Raw genomic sequence first — 16,663 nt, forward strand, 5'->3', positions numbered from 1 at the left:
CAAAAAACCAGGATACGCCTCAATTTTAAACCGATTTATTGGAATCCAGAGATTTTTTTTTTGGGGTGACCCCAAAATTTGGGGGGTTTTTGGGGGTTTTTGGGTTCAGACGAAGCTGAGGTGGCGCTCGGGGGGGTCCCGACCCCAAAACCCTCCCAAAACTCCCCCAAAACCCCCCCAAAACCCCCCCAAAAACCAGGATACGCCTCAATTTTAAACCAATTTATTGGAATCCAGAGAGTTTTTTTTGGGGTGGCCCCAAAATTTTGGGGTTTTTGGGGTTTTTGGGGTCAGACGAAGCTGAGGTAGCGCTCGGGGGGGTCCCGACCCCAAAACCCTCCCAAAACTCCCCCAAAACCCCCCCAAAACCCCCCCAAAACCAGGATACGCCTCAATTTTAAACCAATTTATTGGAATCCAGAGAGTTTTTTTTGGGGTGGCCCCAAAATTTGGGGGGTTTTTGGGGTTCAGACGAAGCTGAGGTAGCGCTCAGGGGGGTCCCGACCCCAAAACCCTCCCAAAACTCCCCCAAAACTCCCCCAAAACTCCCCCAAAACTCCCCCAAAACCCCCCAAAAACCAGGATACGCCTCAATTTTAAACCAATTTATTGGAATCCAGAGATTTTTTTTTGGGGTGGCCCCAAAATTTTGGGGGTTTTTGGGGTTTTTGGGGTCAGACGAAGCTGAGGTAGCGCTCGGGGGGGTCCCGACCCCAAAACCCTCCCAAAACTCCCCCAAAACCCCCCCAAAACCCCCCCAAAAACCAGGATACGCCTCAATTTTAAACCAATTTATTGGAATCCAGAGAGTTTTTTTTGGGGTGGCCCCAAAATTTTGGGGTTTTTGGGGTTTTTGGGGTCAGACGAAGCTGAGGTAGCGCTCAGGGGGGTCCCGACCCCAAAACCCTCCCAAAACTCCCCCAAAACCCCCCCAAAACCCCCCCAAAACCAGGATACGCCTCAATTTTAAACCAATTTATTGGAATCCAGAGAGTTTTTTTTGGGGTGGCCCCAAAATTTTGGGGTTTTTGGGGTTTTGGGGGTCAGACGAAGCTGAGGTGGCGCTCGGGGGGGACCCCGTACCCCAATTTGTGCTCCTCAAAAAGGGCCTCGAGCTTCTCCAGGTACCGGCGGTGCCAAAGTTCCACCTCCTCCCCCGAAGGATTTGGGGTTCGGGGCAGCTCCAGGGGGGCCCCCACTTTTTGGGGGAGGTCAGAAAACCCCCCAAAAAATCCCATTAAAAGTTATCCCCAAAGCTCCAGGAATTTCCTTTTCCCCCGGGGAAAAGGGGATGGGGGCACCCCAAAAAATTTGGGGTGCGGGAGGCTCCTCCCCCCTCCCCCCGTTGGGATTTAGGGGTTCAGGGGTTCCCATTCCCAGCCCGAAATGATCCCCCAAAATCCTGCAGGATGGGTTTGGGATTCCTCACCTTTCCTGGGATGAATTGTTGGGGGTTTTTCCTGAATTTTTGGGGGTTTTTCCTGAATTTTTGGGGTTTTTTCCTGAATTTTTGGGGGGTTTTCCTGAATTTTTGGGGGTTTTTTTCCTGAATTTTTTGGGGTTTTTTCCTGAATTTTGGGGTTTTTTTTCCTGAATTTTTGGGGTTTTTTCCCGAATTTTTGGGGGTTTTTTTCTCGAATTTTTGGGGTTTCTTCCCGAATTTTTGCTTTTTTTTTTTTTTTCCCGAATTTTTGGGGTTTTTTTTCCTGAATTTTGGGGTTTTTTCCCGAATTTTTGGGGTTTTTTTCCTGAATTTTTGGGTTTTTTTCCTGAATTTTTGGGGTTTTTTTCCCTGAATTTTTGGTTTGTTTTTTTCCCGAATTTTTGGGGGTTTTTTTTCCAGAATTTTTGGGGTTTTTTTCCCCGAATTTTTGGGTTTTTTTCCTGAATTTTTGGGGGTTTTTTCCTGAATTTTTGGGGGTTCTTTCCTGAATTTTTGGGGTTTTTTCCCGAATTTTTGGGGTTTTTTTCCTGAATTTTTGGGGTTTTTTTCCTGAATTTTTGGGGTTTTTTCCCGAATTTTTGGGGTTTTTTTCCCGAATTTTTGGGGGTTTTTTTCCTGAATTTTTGGGTTTTTTTCCCGAATTTTTGGGGGTTCTTTCCTGAATTTTTGGGGTTTTTTTTCCTGAATTTTTGGGGTTTTTTTCCTGAATTTTTGGGGTTTTTTTCCTGAATTTTTGGGTTTTTTTCCTGAATTTTTGGGGTTTTTTTCCTGAATTTTTGGGGGTTTTTCCTGAATTTTTGGGTTTTTTTCCTGAATTTTTGGGGGTTCTTTCCTGAATTTTTGGGGGTTTTTTCCTGAATTTTTGGGTTTTTTTTCCTGAATTTTTTTGGGTTTTTTCCCGAATTTTTGGGGTTTTTTTCCTGAATTTTTGGGGTTTTTTTCCTGAATTTTTGGGGGTTTTTTCCTGAATTTTTGGGGGTTTTTTTCCTGAATTTTTGGGGTTTTTTCCTGAATTTTTGGGGTTTTTTTTCCTGAATTTTGGGGTTTTTTTTCCTGAATTTTTGGGGTTTTTTCCCGAATTTTTGGGGTTTTTTTTCCTGAATTTTTGGGGTTTTTTCCCGAATTTTTGGGGGGTTTTTTCCTGAATTTTTTTTTTTTTTTTTTTTCCCGCGAATTTTTGGGGGTTTTTTCCTGAATTTTTGGGGGGTTTTTTCTCGAATTTTTGGGGGTTTTTTCCTGAATTTTTGGGTTTTTTTTCCTGAATTTTTGGGGTTTTTTTCCTGAATTTTTGGGGGTTTTTTTCCTGAATTTTTGGGGTTTTTTCCTGAATTTTTGGGGTTTTTTTCCTGAATTTTTGGGGTTTTTTCCTGAATTTTTGGGGTTTTTTCCTGAATTTTTGGGTTTATTTGCTGAATTTTTGGGGTTTTTTTCCCCTGAATTTTTGAGGGTTTTTCCTGAATTTTTGGGGTTTTTTCCTGAATTTTTGGGGTTTTTTTCCTGAATTTTTGGGGTTTTTTCCCGAATTTTTTGGGGTTTTTTTCTCGAATTTTTGGAGTTTCTTCCCGAATTTTTGCTTTTTTTTTTTTTCCCGAATTTTTGGGGTTTTTTTTCCTGAATTTTGGGGTTTTTTCCCGAATTTTTGGGGTTTTTTTCCTGAATTTTTGGGTTTTTTTCCTGAATTTTTGGGGTTTTTTTCCCTGAATTTTTGGTTTGTTTTTTTCCCGAATTTTTGGGGTTTTTTTTTCCAGAATTTTTGGGGTTTTTTTCCCCGAATTTTTGGGGTTTTTTCCTGAATTTTTGGGGTTTTTTCCTGAATTTTTGGGGTTTTTTCCTGAATTTTTGGGGTTTTTTCCCGAATTTTTGGGGTTTTTTCCTGAATTTTTGGGGGTTTTTCCTGAATTTTTGGGGTTTTTTTCCTGAATTTTTGGGGTTTTTTCCTGAATTTTTGGGGTTTTTTCCCGAATTTTTGGGGTTTTTTCCTGAATTTTTGGGGGTTTTTTCCTGAATTTTTGGGGTTTTTTCCTGAATTTTTGGGGTTTTTTTCCTGAATTTTTGGGGTTTTTTCCTGAATTTTTGGAGTTTTTTCCCGATTTTTTTGGGGGGTTTTTCCACGAATTTTTGGGGTTTTTTCCTGAATTTTTGGGTTTTTTTCCTGAATTTTTGGGGTTTTTTCCCCTGATTTTTTGGGGTTTTTTTTCCTGAATTTTTGGGGGTTTTTCCCGAATTTTGGGGGGTTTTTTTCCTGAATTTTTGGGGTTTTTTCCTGAATTTTTGGGGTTTTTTTCCTGAATTTTTGGGGTTTTTTTTCCTGAATTTTTGGGGTTTTTTTCCTGAATTTTTGGGGTTTTTTCCCGAATTTTTGGGGTTTTTTTCCTGAATTTTTGGGTTTTTTCCCGAATTTTTGGGTTTTTTCCTGAATTTTTGGGGGTTTTTCCCGAATTTTTGGGGTTTTTCCCGAATTTTTGGGGGGTTTTTTTCCCTGAATTTTTGGGGGTTTTTTCCTGAATTTTTGGGTTTTTTTCCTGAATTTTTGGGTTTTTTTCCCGAATTTTTGGGGTCTTTTCCCCTGAATTTTTGGGGTTTTTTCCTGAATTTTTGGGTTTTTTTTCCTGAATTTTTGGGGTTTTTCCCCGAATTTTTGTTGGTTTTTTTTTTCCTGAATTTTTGGGGTTTTTTCCTGAATTTTTGGGGTTTTTTCCTGAAATTTTGGGGTTTTTTTCCTGAATTTTTGGGGTTTTTTCCTGAATTTTTGGGGTTTTTTTTTCCTGAAATTTTGGGGCTTTTCCACGAATTTTTGGGGTTTTTTTTCCCGAATTTTTGGGGGTTTTTTTCCTGAATTTTTGGGGGTTTTTCCTGAATTTTTGGGTTTTTTTCCCGAATTTTTGGGGTTTTTTCCTGAATTTTTGGGGGTTCTTTCCCGAATTTTTGGGGTTTTTTTCCTGAATTTTTGGGGTTTTTTTTCCTGAATTTTTGGGTTTTTTTCCCGAATTTTGGGGGTTTTTTTCCTGAATTTTTGGGTTTTTTTCCCGAATTTTGGGGATTTTTTTCCTCAGATTTTTTTATGGTTTTTTCTCCAATTTTTGGCGGTTTTTTAATCAAATTTTTGTGGGTTTTTTCTCAAATTTTTGGTCTTTTGTTTCCCAAATTTGTGGGGTTTTTTTCCCCTGAAATCTGGGGGGCTTTTTTTCTCAAATTTTGGGGGGTTTTCTCTATTTTTTGAGGTTTTTTAAATCAAATTTTTGTTTTTTTTTTTTTCTCCAATTTGTGGGGGTTTTCCCCCCAAATTTGTTGGGGCTTTTTCCCAAATTTTGCCGGTTTTTTCTCCAATTTTTGGGGGTTTTTCCCCCAAATTTTTGGGGGGTTTTCCCCCCAAATTTTTGGGGTTTTTTTCCTCCAATTTTTTTGGGGTTTTTTTCCTCAAACTTTTGGGGTTTTTTCCCCCAAATTTTTGGGATTTTTTTTCTCAGATTTTTGCATGTTTTTTCTCAAATTTTTGAGGATTTTTTATATCAATTTTTTGTGGGTTTTTCCTCAAATGTTTGTTATTTTCTCCCAATTTTTGAGGGTTTTTTTCTACAATTTTTGGTCTTTTCCCCTCAAATTTTTGGTCTTTTTTCCCCAAATTTTTTTGGTCTTTCCCCCCCCAATTTTTTGGGGTTTTTTCCCAATTTTTTGGTCTTTTTTTTCTCCAATTTTTGGGGTTTTTTCCCCAAATTTTTGGTCTTTTTCCCCCCCTTTTTTTTTTTTTGGTTTTTCCCAAATTTTGGTCTTCTTTTCCCTCAATTTTTTGGTCTTTTTTTTCCCAAATTTTGGTCTTTTTTTCCCAATATTTTTGGGGTTTTTTTCCTCAAATTTTTGGTCTTTTTTCACCCAATCTTTTGGGGTTTTTTCCCCAATTTTTGGTCTTTTTTCCCCCAATTTTTGGTCTTTTTTCCCCCAATTTTTGAGGTTTTTTTGTCAAATTTCTGGTCTTTTTCCCCCCAAATTTTTGGTCTTTTTTCCCCCAAATTTTTTGGTCTTTTTCCCCCCCTTTTTTTTTTTTTTGCTTTTTCCCCCAAATTTTTGATCTTTTTCCCCCAAATTTTGGTCTTTTTTCCCCCCAGTTTTTTGGTCTTTTTCCCCCATTTTTTTTTGGTCTTTTCCCCCCGAATTTTGGTCTTTTTTTCCCCCAGTTTTTTGGTCTTTTTCCCCCATTTTTTTTTGGTCTTTTCCCCCCAAATTTTGGTCTTTTTTCCCCCCAATTTTTTTTTGTCTTTTCCCCCCAAATTTTGGTCTTTTTTCCCCCCAGTTTTTTGGTCTTTTTCCCCATTTTTTTTTGCTTTTTCCCCCATTTTTTTGGTCTTTTTTCCCCCAATTTTTTTTTGCTTTTTCCCCCAGTTTTTTGGGGTTTTTTCCCCCCAATTTGTTTTTGTCTTTTTCCCCCAAATTTTGGTCTTTTCCCCCCCAATTTTTTGGTCTTTTTCCCCCCAATTTTTTGATCTTTTTTCCCCCAATTTTTTTTGCTTTTCCCCCAATTTTTTTTTTGCTTTTCCCCCCAGTTTTTTTATCTTTTCCCCCCCCAATTTTTGGTCTTTTTCCCCCCAATTTTTTTTGGCTTTTCCCCCCAATTTTTGGTCTTTTTCCCCCCAGTTTTTTTTGGCTTTTCCCCCCAATTTTTTTGCCTTTTCCCCCCAATTTTTTGGGGGCTCACCGACGGTGTGGATGGGCCGGCGGAAGGGCAGGAGGCCGAAGCTGTACTGGAAAACCCCTCGGGCGTGGAAAAGGGGGAGCGCGACCCCCAAAATCCGCTGGAGCCGCCCCTGGAAGCGCCGGAGCCGCGAGCCCGGAGGATTCGGGATCTGCTGGAAGAGCTCGTTCTCCCCAAAACTGAACACGGGCACCAGCGGGGTCCTGGCAATGGGGTGGGCAAAAGGGTTTTTTGGGCTTGGGGGGAGGGATCGGCGGGATTTGGGGGATCCCAAAATGTTCCGTTCCGCTTCTTCCTGGAAATTCCAAAATCCACCTCCCCCGGAAAGCCCAAATTCCTGCCTGAAATCCTCGCTGGAATCACAAAATTCCTCCTCGGGAAGGCCAAATTCCTCTCTTTATCACCTCAAAGCCGTTCTGGGACATCCCAAATCCCCCCAAATCCCCTCTGGAACATCCCAAATCCCCCCAAATCCCCTCGGGGACACCCAAATCCCCTCTGGGACATCCCAAATCCCTTCTGGGACACCCCAAATCCCCCCAAATCCCCTCTGGGGACCCCAAATCCCCTCTGGGACACCCCAAATCCCCCCAAACGCCACCCGAATTTGAGGGCGGTGCGTACGAAGCCCCCCCAGCCCCCAAAATCTCCTCTGGGACACCCCAAATCCCCCCAAATCCCCCCAAATCCCCCCAAATCCCACCCGAATCTGAGGGCGATGCGCACGAAGCCCCCCCCAGCCCCCCAAATCCCCTCTGGGACACCCCAAACCCCCCCAAATCCCCTCTGGGACACCCCAAATACCCCCAAATCCCCTCTTTATCACCCCAAATCCCCCCAAACCCCCCCCAAATCCCCCCAAATCCCACCCGAATTTGAGGGCGATGCGCACGAAGCCCCCCCGGCCCCCCAAATCCCCTCTGGGACACCCCAAATCCCACCAAATGCCCCCAAATCCCCTCTAGGACACCCCAAATCCCCCCAAATGCCCCCAAATCCCCTCTAGGACACCCCAAATCCCCCCAAACCCCCCCAAATCCCACCCGAATTTGAGGGCGATGCGCACGAAGCCCCCCCCAGCCCCCCCAAATCCCTTCTGGGACACCCCAAATACCCCCTCGATCCCCTCTTTATCACCCCAAATCCCCTCTGGGACACCCCAAATCCCCCCAAATGCCCCCAAATCCCACCCGAATTTGAGGGCGATGCGCACGAATCCCTTCCTGCGCAGCAGCTGCAGCCGGAGCCCCCCCGGGTGGGCGTCCAGGGACTCGGGGGGTCCCCCCAGGGCGATGACGGCCACGGTCCCCCCCTTTTCCCGGCCCAGAAGGTGCTCGAGGCTCGCGGCTTCCGAGGAAACCAGGCCTGGAACGGGGACACCCCAAAAATTTGGGGGTTTTGGGGAGGGAAGGGAGGATTTTGGGCGGGGGGATTCGGGGATTTTGGGGGTTTCGGCCCCAAAGTTTGGGTGGTGGGGGAGGGGTTTGGGGGGGATTCAGGGAGTTGGGGGCACCCCAAAAATTTGGGGGATTCTGGGAGTTGGGGGATTCAGGGAGTTGGGGACACCCCAAAAATTTGGGGGGTTGGGGGGGGAAGGGAGGATTTGGGGGGGGGATTCGGGGATTTTGGGGGATTCAGGGATTCTGGGGGCACCCCAAAAATTTGGGGGTTTTGGGGAGGGAAGGGAGGATTTGGGGGGGGGATTCCGGGATTTTGGGGGTTTCGGCCCCAAAGTTTGGGTGCTGGGGGAGGGGTTTGGGGGGGGATTCTGGGGGCACCCCAAAAATTTGGGGGGTTGGGGGGGGGAAGGAAGAATTTGGGGGGGGGGGATTCCGGGATTTTGGGGGATTCAGGAATTTGGGGGCACCCCAAAAATTTGGGGGGTTGGGGGGTGAAGGAAGGATTTGGGGGGGATTCGGGGATTTTGGGGGATTCAGGGAGTTGGGGGCACCCCAAAAATTTGGGGGATTCAGGGATTTGGGGGATTCAGGGATTTTGGGGGCACCCCAAAAATTTGGGAGGTTGGGGATTTTTGAGATTCAGGGATTTAGGGGATTCAGCCCCAAAGTTTGGGGATTCGGGGATTTGGGGTGAGGACCCCCAAAATTGGGGTGCTGAGGGAAGGGATTTAGGGATTCAGGGATTTGGTAAAATCCAGGGATTTTGGGGCGGATAAAAGCCCGAAAATTCGGGAAGCAGCAACTCGAGAGCTGCAATTCCCAAATCCCCCCAAAACCTCGATTTTTTGGGATTTGGGGCTCGAAATTCAGGGATTTGGGGATCAGAATCCCGGAATTCAGGGCACTGGGAGTGTCAGGAATTGGGTGAAAACCCTGGAATTTTGGGATAAAATCCCGAAAATTCGGGAGCTGCAATCCCTAAATCCCCAATTTTTGGGATTTGGGGCTCGAAATTCAGGGATTTGGGGATCAGAATCCAGGGATTCAGGGCACTGGGAGTGTCGGGAATTGGGTGAAAACCCTGGAATTTTGGGACAAAATCCCGACAATTCGGGAGCTTCAATCCCCAAATCCCTAAATCCCTAAATCCCCAATTTTTGGGATTTGGTGCTCGAAATTCAGGGATTTAGGGATCAGAATCCAGGGATTCAGGGGCGCTGGGAGTGTCAGGAATTGGGTGAAAACCCTGGAATTTTGGGATAAAATCCCGAAAATTCGGGAGCTTCAATCCCTAAATCCCCCCAAAACCCCAATTTTTGGGATTTGGGGCTCGAAATTCAGGGATTTGGGGATCAGAATCCAAGGATTTGGGGCACTGGGAGTGTCAGGAATTGGGTGAAAACCCTGGAATTTTGGGACAAACCCCGAAAATTCGGGAGCTTCAATCCCTAAATCCCTAAATCCCCAATTTTTGGGATTTGGTGCTCGAAATTCAGGGATTTGGGGCGCTGGGAGTGTCAGGAATTGGGTGAAAACCCTGAGAATTTTGGGACAAAATCCCGACAATTCGGGAGCTTCAATCCCCAAATCCCCCCAAAACCCCAATTTTGGGGATTTGGGGCTCGAAATTCAGGGATTTGGGGATCAGAATCCCGGAATTCAGGGCACTGGGAGTGTCAGGAATTGGGTGAAACCCTGGAATTTTGGGATAAAATCCCGAAAATTCGGGAGCTTCAATCCCTAAATCCCCAATTTTGGGGTTTTGGGGCTCGAAATTCAGGGATTTGGGGATCAGAATCCCGGAATTCAGGGCACTGGGAGTGTCAGGAATTGGGTGAAAACCCTGAGAATTTTGGGACAAACCCCGACAATTCGGGAGCTTCAATCCCCAAATCCCCCCAAAACCCCAATTTTGGGGTTTTGGGGCTCGAAATTCAGGGATTTAGGGATCAGAATCCAGGGATTTGGGGCGCTGGGAGTGTCAGGAATTGGGTGAAAACCTGAAAATTTTGGGACAAAATCCCAAAAATTCAGGAGCTTCCATCCCTAAATCCCCAAATCCCCCCAATTTTTGGGGATTTAGGGATCAGAATCCAGGGATTTGGAGCACTGGGAGTGTCAGGAATTGCGCGAAACCCCGGGAATTTCGGGATAAACCCCCGACAATTCGGGAGCTTCCATCCCCAAATCCCCGCTCTTTTTTTTTTTTGGAACCCTTTTCCCGGATTTTTGGGTTTTTTTTTTTTTTTGGGAGGGAGAGGACAATTCCCACTCACCCCCCGCCATGGCGTATTCCCGGAAAAACGGGAGGCGGAACCAGCAGGGGAGGGTGAGGAGGTGCGGGCGCAGCCCCGGGAAGAGCTCCCCAAATCCCGTGGCTTCCGTGCAGAAATTCCCAAAAGCTCCGGCGGCCAAAACCCCGTGGGGGTGGAAGCCGAAAATGTAATTCCTGCCGGGATCCAGCGGCGCCGTGCGGATCAGCTGGAATTTTTTGCGTTTTTTTAGGGTTTTTTGGGAAGGTCAGAGAGCCCCAAAATTGGGGTGGTGGTGAAGGGGGGAAAAAAAAAAAAAAAAAAAAAAAAAAAAGGAGGGGAATGATCCCAAAATTCCTCAAAAAAAAAAAAAAAAAAAAGGGGGTCGGGGGGGGGTGGGGAGGAGATGGAGGAGATTCCCCAAATTCTTTCGGGAGAGTGGAGAATTCCGCCCCCCCAAATGGCCCCAAATGACGTCAGGGAAGCCAAACCCAAGCAGGGATCCCCAAAATCCCCCAAAATTCCATCCAGGAACCACCCCCTCCCCCCCCCCCCCCCCCCAAATCCCTAAAACAACCTCAGGACACCCCAAAATCCACTCAGGGATCCCCAAAACCCCCCAAAATCTCACCCAGGGACCCCCAAATCCCCATTCAGGGACCCCCAAATCTCACCCAGGAACCCCCCAAAACCCCCCCAAAACTCTGACCCCCCAAAACCCACCCAGGGACCCCCCAAACCCCCCCAAATCCCACCCAGGGACCCCCAAATCTCACCCAGGGACCCCTAAACCCCATCCAAGGACCCCTAAACCCCCAAAACCGACCCAGGGACCCCTAAACCCCCCAAAACCCACCCAGGGACCCCCTAAAACCCCCCCCAAAACCCACCCCAGGACCCCTAAACCCCACAAAACCCACCCAGGGACCCCCCAAACCCCTCCAAAACCCACCCAGAGACCCCAAAACCCTACCCAGGGACCCCTAAACCTCCCCAAACCTCACCCAGAGACCCCTAAACCCCATTCAGGGACCCCTAAACCCCACAAAACCCACCCAGGGACCCCCAAATCTCACCCAGGGACCCCCAAAACCCATCCAGGGACAACCCAACCCTCCCCAAAACCCACCCAGGGACCACCCAACCCCCCAAAACCCCCCAAAATCCCCCCAAAACCCACCCAAGGACCCCAAAATCCCCCCAAAACCCACCCAGGGACCCCCTAAACCCCCCAAACCCCCCCAAACCCCCCAAAATCCCCCCCCAAAACCCACCCAGGGACCCCCCAAACCCCCCAAATCCCCCCAAAACCCACCCAGGGACCCCCTAAACCCCCCCCCAAAACCCACCCCAGGACCCCTAAACCCCCCAAAACCCACTCAGGGACCCCCTAAACCCCCCAAAACCCCCCCAAACCCCCCAAAATCCCCCCCCAAACCCCACCCAGGGACCCCCCAAACCCCCCAAAATCCCCCCCCAAACCCACCCAGGGACCCCTAAACCCCCCAAAACCCACTCAGGGACCCCCCAAACCCTCCCCAAACCCACTCAGGGACCCCCCAAATCCGCCCAATTCTCCCCCCCCCCTCCCCCAATATCATCCCCCCTCCCCAGGCTCACCGAGATGGGGAAGTAATCCCGGAAGTGGCGCCAGACGGGCCAGGCGCGCACCCAGGCGCAAGGGCGCCCCCCGCGGCGGGGGGTGTGGCGGTCCGCCAGCAGCCACAGCCCGTAGAGCAGCGCCGGCAGCCAGAGCGGCCCGCGCAGCGCCAGCACGAACAGAACCGTGCACAGCTGCCCTGGGGGGGGGTTCGGGGGTCCGCCGGGGGGGTCACAGGGAAGCCCCCCGCCAGGGCTACCGAACCCCCCAAGAACCCCGATTCTCGGGGTCTGCGTTTTCCCGCAGCACCCCAAAAACCCCGGGGGGAAAAGCAGCGCTGGAGGCTCCGTCAAAGCACGCGGCGGGGCGGGAATTGGGGGGCGCGTGGACCCCCCCCCCCAGAGCTACGGACCCCCCCAGGAACCCCGTTTTTTGGGGTCTCCGTTTTCCCGCAGCACCCCAAAAACCCGCTCCGTCGGGGGGGGGGGGGGGGGGGGTTGGGCACTGTGCAGCGCTGCCCTAAAGAATCCCGACTGTTGGGGTCACGGGGCAGGGGGCCAGAGGGGTTTTGGGGACCCCCCCCTCCATGTCACCCCCACCCCCAAAGTCACCAACCCCCTTTTTGGGGTCCCCATTCCCCAAAAATCACCCCAAATCCCCTTTTTTGGGGGGGAGAGGAGGGAACGCTCAGCGCTGCCCTGAAGAACTCCAGGATTCCGGAGGGGGGGGGGGGGGGTCAGGGGAAAGGGGGGTGCGGAGGGGGGGGGGTCAGGGGGTTTTGGGGGACCCCAGAAGGGTTTTGGGGACCCCCCCAAAGCGCTCACCGAGGAGGAGGAAGGAGAAAACCCATTGGAGCACGGCCAAGGTCTGCAGGCGGCGGCGCAGGGGGAGGCGGAGGGGGGCGAAGCGCAGGGGGGGCATGGCCGGGAGGGGGATTTGGGGAGGTTTTGGGGGGTCCTGGAGGGGTTTGGGGGGTCCTGGGAGGGGGAAGAGTGGGTTTGGGGGGGGGGTACTGGGAGGTGGGAGTGGAATTGGGGGGGTTACTGGGCAGTGGGGGGGAGTTACTGGGAGGTGGGGGGGGAAATTGGGGAGGTTTTGGGGGGTCCTGGAGGGGTTTGGGGGGTCCTGGGAGGGGGAGGAGTGGGTTTGGGGGGGGTACTGGGAGCTGTGGGGGAGTTACTGGGAGGTGGGAGTGGAATTGGGGGGGTTACTGGGAGCTGTGGGGGAGTTACTGGGAAGGGGGGAGTGGAATTGGGGGGGTTTTGGGGGGTCCTGGAGGGGTTTGGGGGGTCCTGGGATGGGGAGGAGTGGGTTTGGGGGGGGTACTGGGAGGTGGGAGTGGAATTGGGGGGGTTACTGGGCAGTGGGGGGGAGTTACTGGGAGCTGGGGGGGGAAATTGGGGAGGTTTTGGGGGGTCCTGGAGGGGTTTGGGGGGGGGTACTGGGAGGTGGGAGTGGAATTGGGGGGGTTACTGGGCACTAGGGGGGAGTTACTGGGAGCTGGGGGGGGGAATTGGGGAGGTTTTGGGGGGCCCTGGAGGGGTTTGGGGGGTCCTGGAGGGGTTTGGGGGGTCCTGGGAGGGGGAGGAGTGGGTTTGGGGGGGGTTACTGGGAGCTGTGGGGGAGTTACTGGGAGGTGGGAGTGGAATTGGGGGGGTTACTGGGAGCTGTGGGGGAGTTACTGGGAAGGGGGGAGTGGAATTGGGGGGGTTTTGGGGGGTCCTGGAGGGGTTTGGGGGGTCCTGGGAGGGGGAGGAGTGGGGTTGGGGGGGGTACTGGGAGCTGGGAGTGGAATTTGGGGGGTTACTGGGAGCTGGGGGGGGGGTTACTGGGAAGGGGGGAGTGGAATTGGGGGAATTTTGGGGGGTCCTGGAGGGGTTTGGGGGGTCCTGGGAGCGAGGGGGGGGGGCACTGGGAGGGTTACTGGGAGCAGGGGAGAGGAATTGGGGGGGTTACTGGGAGGTGGGAGTGGGTTACTGGGATCGAGAGGGGGAGTTACTGGGAGCTCGGGGGATTACCGGGAGCAAGGTGGGAGTTACTGGGAGCTACTGGTTTTAATGGAAGAGGTGGGGAGAAGTTACTGGGAGCTACTGGTTTTAATGGGAGAGGAGGGGAGAGGTTACTGGGAGCTACTGGTTTTAATGGGAGAGGTGGGGAGAGGTTACTGGGAGCTACTGGTTTTAATGGGAGAGGAGGGAAGGCTTTACTGGGAGGCGCCGATTTTAATAGGGAAGGGGTTACTGGGAGGCGCTGGATTTTACTGGGAAAGGAGGGAAGGGGTTACTGGGAGGCGCTGGTTTGACTGGGAAAGGAGGGAAGGGGTTACTGGGAGGCGCTGGTTTGACTGGGGCGGCCCCGCCCCCTCCCAGGGGGGTTTTGGGCAATTTTGGGGTTGTGCAAAGGGGGGGGGGGAGGGGCGGAGGGGGTGGGGATGGGCACTGGAATATACTGGGGGGATACTGGGATGAACTGGGAGGTCACTGGGACACACTGGGATGAACTGGGACACACTGGGATGCACTGGGAGGAACTGGAGGGGCACTGGGAGGTCACTGGGATGCACTGGGAGGTCACTGGGACACACTGGGATGCACTGGGATGCACTGGGAGGTCACTGGGACACACTGGGATGCACTGGGAGGTCACCGGGATGAACTGGGATGAACTGGAGAGGGCACTGGGAGGTCACTGGGGTGTACTGGGATGAACTGGAGAGGGCACTGGGAGGTCACTGGGATGAACTGGGAGGTCACTGGGATGAACTGGGAGGTCACTGGGACACGCTGGGAGGTCACTGGGACACACTGGGAGGTTACTGGGATGCACTGGGAGGTCACTGGGATGAACTGGGATGAACTGGAGAGGGCACTGGGAGGTCACTGGGATGTACTGGGAGGAACTGGAGGGGCACTGGGAGGTCACTGGGATGCACTGGGATGAACTGGAATGCACTGGGAGGTTACCGGGATGAACTGGGATGAACTGGAGAGGGCACTGGGAGGTCACTGGGATGTACTGGGATGAACTGGAGAGGGCACTGGGAGGTCACTGGGATGTACTGGGAGGTCACTGGGATGAACTGGGAGGTCACTGGGATATACTGGAGGGATACTGGGATGAACTGGGAGGTCACTGGGACACACTGGGATGTACTGGGATGAACTGGGAGGTCACTGGGACACACTGGGAGGTTACTGGGACACACTGGGATGCACTGGGAGGAACTGGAGGGGCACTGGGAGGTCACTGGGATTCACTGGGATGCACTGGGAGGCACTGGGAGGTCACTGGGACACACTGGGATGAACTGGGATGCACTGGGAGGTCACTGGGACACACTGGGATGCACTGGGAGGTCACCAGGATGAACTGGGATGAACTGGAGAGGGCACTGGGAGGTCACTGGGATGTACTGGTGTACTAGTTTGAAAACAAACTAGTGGGAGACACCAAGTCAGAATAACAATTTAATAGGGAAATAAAAGGAGGGGGAAAGAAAAACAAAACAAAAAAAAAAACCCAATAGAAGCGGATAACACTGGGTTAAACTGGCAGAGTTAAGATACAACCTGGCACCCTGTTAGTCAGGGTGGTGGTGGTGGTCTGGTGGAATGGTGGCTGCAGTCCTCCCGAAGTGGCAATCCTGCAGGAAAAAGAAGGGTCTGCTCCTCCTCAGAAGGTCCAATGGTGACTGTGTAGCTCCTGTCCTCTGGAAATCCAGTGGAAAGGTTTCCTCTCTGGTTTTCAACCTCAGCTTATATCCACGCTGGGATGCTTGGTTCCTCCCTCTGGGTGGAGCATCTCACAATGGGGTAATGAGTCATAAGGCCAGGTGTTGATTGGGCTCATTAACAGATGATAGTCCAGAGGGAGTTATCTCTGAGTCAGGCGGCAGGACAATGATGGGCCATTAACAGCAAGATAGTCTGGGGGGAGGAGGCAAGGAAACACTGCCCCACCTGATTTCAACGGCTGATGGGGATGGTAATAGAATACACTGCAACCCAGGACAACTGGGAGGTCACTGGGACACACTGGGATGAACTGGGATGAACTGGAGGGGCACTGGGAGGTCACTGGGATGAACTGGGATGAACTGGAGGGGCACTGGGAGGTCACTGGGATGAACTGGAGGGGCACTGGGAGGTCACTGGGATGCACTGGGAGGTCACTGGGATGAACTGGGATGAACTGGAGGGGCACTGGGATGTACTGGGATGCACTGGGAGGTCACTGGGATGAACTGGGAGGTCACTGGGATGCACTGGGACGCACTGGGATATACTGGGGGGATACTGGGACGCACTGGGATATACTGGGAGGTCACTGGGATGAACTGGGAGGTCACTGGGATGAACTGGGATGCACTGGGAGGTCACTGGGATGAACTGGGAGGTCACTGGGATGAACTGGGATGAACTGGAGGGGCACTGGGAGGTCACTGGGATGAACTGGGATGTACTGGGAGGTCACTGGGATGAACTGGGAGGTCACTGGGACACACTGGGATGAACTGGGATGCACTGGGAGGTCACTGGGACACACTGGGATGCACTGGGAGGTCACCAGGATGAACTGGGATGCACTGGGAGGTCACTGGGATGAACTGGAGGGGCACTGGGAGGTCACTGGGATGAACTGGGATGCACTGGGAGGTCACTGGGATGCACTGGGATGCACTGGGAGGTCACTGGGATGAACTGGGAGGTCACTGGGATGAACTGGTGGGGTGACCCCAAACAGCCGCGGAACCGGGGGGGGTCACGGGGTTTATTTCGGGTTTGGGGACGTCCCCGGGGGGCTCCCGTCCCCTCCTGGGGGGTCCTCAGGGTCTCGGGGGTGTCCCCGAGGGGCTCCGGTGACATCTCGGGGGTGTCCCCAAGGGGGTCTGGTGGCACCTTGGGGGTCTCGGGGACGTCCCCAAGGGGCTCCTGTGGCACCTTGAGGGTCTCGGGGAAGTCCCCAAGGGGGTCCGGTGGCACCTTGGGGGTCTTGGGGGTGTCCCCAAGGGGGTCTGGTGGCATCTCGGGGGTGTCCCCAAGGGGCTCCGGTGGCACCTTGGGGGTCTCGGGGAAGTCCCCAAGGGGGTCCGGTGGCACCTTGGGGGTCTTGGGGACATCCCCAAGGGGCTCCTGTGACATCTCGGGGGTCTCGGGGACGTCCCCAAGGGGGTCCGGTGACATCTCAGGGGTGTCCCCAAGGGGGTCTGGTGGCACCTTGGGGGTCTCGGGGGTGTCCCCAAGGGGGTCCGGTGGCATCTCGGGTGTCCCCGAGGGGGTC

At 51.8% G+C, this 16,663-nt stretch overlaps 1 protein-coding gene across 1 annotated transcript; it reads right to left on the reverse strand.

The window, feature by feature from the left end:
* Positions 1–1,043: 1,043 nt before the first annotated feature.
* On the reverse strand, positions 1,044–16,566 carry LOC309584533 (2-acylglycerol O-acyltransferase 1-like; the record flags this gene model as incomplete). The annotated part of the gene is made up of 7 exons (XM_082300577.1): positions 1,044–1,198; positions 6,135–6,334; positions 7,322–7,496; positions 9,808–10,012; positions 11,404–11,582; positions 12,208–12,360; positions 16,149–16,566. 7 exons carry the CDS (start codon positions 16,564–16,566, stop codon positions 1,044–1,046), a joined length of 1,485 nt encoding a protein of 494 aa, XP_082156703.1.
* Positions 16,567–16,663: the final 97 nt, after the last annotated feature.

This window comes from Coloeus monedula (assembly GCF_965178545.1).
Source record: "Coloeus monedula genome assembly, chromosome: 40".
Taxonomy (NCBI): domain Eukaryota; kingdom Metazoa; phylum Chordata; class Aves; order Passeriformes; family Corvidae; genus Coloeus; species Coloeus monedula.